The sequence below is a fragment of the Egretta garzetta genome, unplaced genomic scaffold, assembly GCF_000687185.1.
Source record: "Egretta garzetta isolate BGI_Z169 unplaced genomic scaffold, ASM68718v1 scaffold108, whole genome shotgun sequence".
Lineage (NCBI taxonomy): Eukaryota > Metazoa > Chordata > Aves > Pelecaniformes > Ardeidae > Egretta > Egretta garzetta.
In genome coordinates, this window is record NW_009260614.1 from 8,040,270 (window position 1) to 8,043,509 (window position 3,240).

At 57.7% G+C, this 3,240-nt stretch overlaps 1 protein-coding gene across 1 annotated transcript; it reads left to right on the plus strand.

The window, feature by feature from the left end:
- Window positions 1-2,237, plus strand: TMEM199 (transmembrane protein 199; the record flags this gene model as incomplete). The annotated part of the gene is made up of 3 exons (XM_035900555.1): window positions 1-45; window positions 1,206-1,242; window positions 1,581-2,237. Coding segments are annotated over 3 exons (396 nt in total), but the record flags the coding sequence as incomplete, so codon positions are not given.
- Between the last annotated feature and the right edge of the window lie 1,003 nt (window positions 2,238-3,240).

Below are 3,240 nucleotides of genomic sequence, written 5' to 3' on the forward strand. Positions count from 1 at the left end.
GCCAACGAGGAGTACCGGCGGATGACCCGCAACATCACTGGCCAGGTGAGTGTCCTGCCGCATCGCCTGCTGTCGGGATTCATTCCTCAAAAGCGTGGCCATTAGCGACCTGACAGGTAGCAAAGAGTCTCCTGGAGTAGGAGCAGTACGGAGGGAATGCGGGCAGGGGCTTGAGGAGTGCGCGCTGTAAATGCACAGGGACAACGGATACGGTGTTCAGAGCAGAGATGGGACAGGGTAACCAGAATGGCGAAACAGAAGAGAGACTGATGCTCAGGAGCAGCTCGCTGTGCCGAAGATCTCACTCAGCTTTTGATGTGGGAGGCTGAGCACCTGCGGTAAATGTTTTACCGGGAGCATCTGTGCTGCCTTTTTCTGAACGGTCACATTTTTATCGTAGTTTTAAAATGAGATCATTCATGTCAACGTAAAAGCTGAACAAACAGGGTAATATTTGGGCACTCATTCTTTCCAAGGAAGAAGTGAGATTTTTTGGGACGGTAACCGTTCGGACAAGCCAGCATCCCTTTCTGCTGATATTCCTCGTGATCCCATCCTGCCTGTCCCTCCTCCACACTGGTGTCCCTGTGTGTTTAAGCCCCTGCACGTATCCTCCTGTTGTGTTAGCTCCTGTGGGAAGATCCGCTCTGCTCTCTGCCAACCTTAGCCGCTGCTTCTGTGAACGGGAGTGGTTTTAGCAGAGCTGGGCAGTAGCGACAGCGATGTTCCTTTCAAACAGAGGAGCAGAGCCCTATTCCCATGTCCCTGCACTCATCACGTTCTTCCCCGCCTCCGTCCCAGTCTCTGGTGTTTGAAATTGTGTAACCACATCCGAGCTTTACTATATGTAGTTCTTGCCAGCTGCGTGAACGCAGGTGACGAGGTGAAACCCTTTAGTCTCTATTAAAGACAAACCTGCATCAGAGAACCCACGTGCAAGAAAACGCTCACACTCGGAGAGGTGCTTTGATTAGAAATGATCCTTTCTCAGCCCCCTTGAATCGGACCACAAACATGAGCCCAGAGAAACCTGGGCCCCGTGGAGCTGCTGCTCCCCTGCAGCCTGCCCCGCCGCTGCCAGGGCCCCCCGGCACCCCTCTGGACTTTGGAGTCTTAGGGACAGGACGGGGCATTGGCGTCGCTTTTATTACGCAGTTAACTTTAAAGTACAACCGATCACAAGTTGTTTTAATCCCTTCTTTTAGGAGATGAATGGGAAATTGGCGGAATTTGGGAGGCAAGGTGAGTGGCTGCCTGTCCTGCTGCTGCCTGGCAGCGCGTGCCTACGGGTCAGTCACCGGAACGGTTGCATCGCTAGCTGCTGACATCAGACAGCCCTTCCCTCACCACGTAGCTCACCGGAAGGGTTGAATGCACAAAAGCGTTCCTCGAGTACAGGAGCAGCCTGCTGGTTGTTCTTATACATGTTCCGGAGGCATAAAGCGCGTGAACCCTCGAGTGTTCCCGTAGCCCAGCTGAGACGCTGCAGGCAGGCTCCATGAGCAGGATTACAGCTCGTCCCCAGCCCTACCCCCCGAGCCTGACCTAAAAGCACCATTGTCTTTCCCCCTTCTCTCCAGTTCGCTCTGTTAAAGCCGTTGTCATCACCATATTTAACTTCTTCGTCACCGTGGCGGCCGCCTTCGCCTGCACCTACCTGGGCAGCCAGTACACGGCCTCGGAGCCCGCTCATGGCCCACTCGGTGCCGGCCAGGCCGGAGCAGCAGACGCGCTCCCCAGCGCGGGCAGCAGCTCGAGGCACGCGCGGGGTCACTTCTCTCTCTTTTTCTGTTCCCAGCGCGTCCTGTTGGCGGTAATCGTGGCCTCGGTGGTTGGCTTGGCTGAGCTGTATGTAATGGTGCGGACCCTCGAAGGGGACCTTGGGAAACTGTAATCGCACGCATCCCTGGAACCGTGGCCCTTGCGCTGGAGGCTTTTGCCCTCCCCAGGAGTCATTAATTTGGGGCAGGTTTATCTCCTACCACCTGTCTGTACCTGCTCCTGCTACTGGGATCACTGCTGCATTCCTCAGGCCTCGTTCTTTGCTTCCTGCTCCTTAACGTTCCTGAAATTCCATGGATTAAAAATCCCGCAGCTGCAGGACAGAAGAGGGAACAGCTCTGGACTCTCACATCCCAGCACAGAGAGAGGTGGCAGCTCCCGCCTGTTCCCGTTCTCCCGTGAAGTTGCTGTCCTGTTATTCTGGAAATAAATAACATTGCGTGTTTGTAACCTTCTTCCTGCCTGACGGGAGATGCCTGTTACTATGCGGAGCACCAACCTGACGTCTAAAAGACACCAGAGAGAGCCGTGAATCCTCCCTCTCCCTCTGCATCCCGCATCCCACTCCTGCGGACGCCTCCCTTTGCCTGCCTGGCTGCTCCTGCCGGCTCCCTCGCCTGCTCTCTGGAGAGTGTTACTGCCCCAGCACCCGACCCAGCTCGTGTTTGGGGGCAAGCGCTTTCCTTCTCCACGCAGATCAGTTCAGGAGGATGATGGTGTCCGGCACAGCCACGCTGGGGTTGGTGCCCGGCACAACTTTTCTCTGCAGCAGCTCGGCATCCTCACGCAGGGGCTGCCGCATCTCCTGACCCGCAGCCAGGTGCCTGGGGAGGAGCATGAGCCGTAGCTCGCGGCAGCAGATGGGGCAGTGAGGGGCGTGTGGCGCTCTGCCCCCCCTGCCAAAGCTGCCCAGCTCCTGTGGGGCGGGAGGGGATGCACCCCAACACGCAGCCTCCCAGGTGCCACAGAGCAGAGACTGGAGCCGGCTCAGTGGCCCCATGGTGGGGAGGGGGTGCCAGGGCCGGCACCACTGGGCCCTGCGGACCCGGACACCTGCTGGGTGGGCAGCCGGCCAGGGCTGGACACGGTGATTAATGCTCTGATGGCAGCTAAGCCCCTCTGCAAACACGCTTTAATATCCGATACGGGGAGATCTACCGGCACCTGCGAACGTGCCTGCGGATTAGGGGCGGCCGCACCACAATCATCCACGGATACGGCCCCAGATTAAGGTATTTTTTCCAAAAGATTAGTCGGTATTAGGGGGCTGATGGGGAGCTGGCCCCCCCCCGGCCGCACCAGCATTTAGGATATTGGATGACATCTTTGGGACCGGCAGTAATTCCACACCCTAATGAAATTGTGGTGCTAAGCCAGGGGGGGCTCATTGCTGGGGGGGGGTCCCTGGTGCCAGGGGATCCCTGCCACGGCTACGGCCCCCCCCGGGTGGGGGGGGGC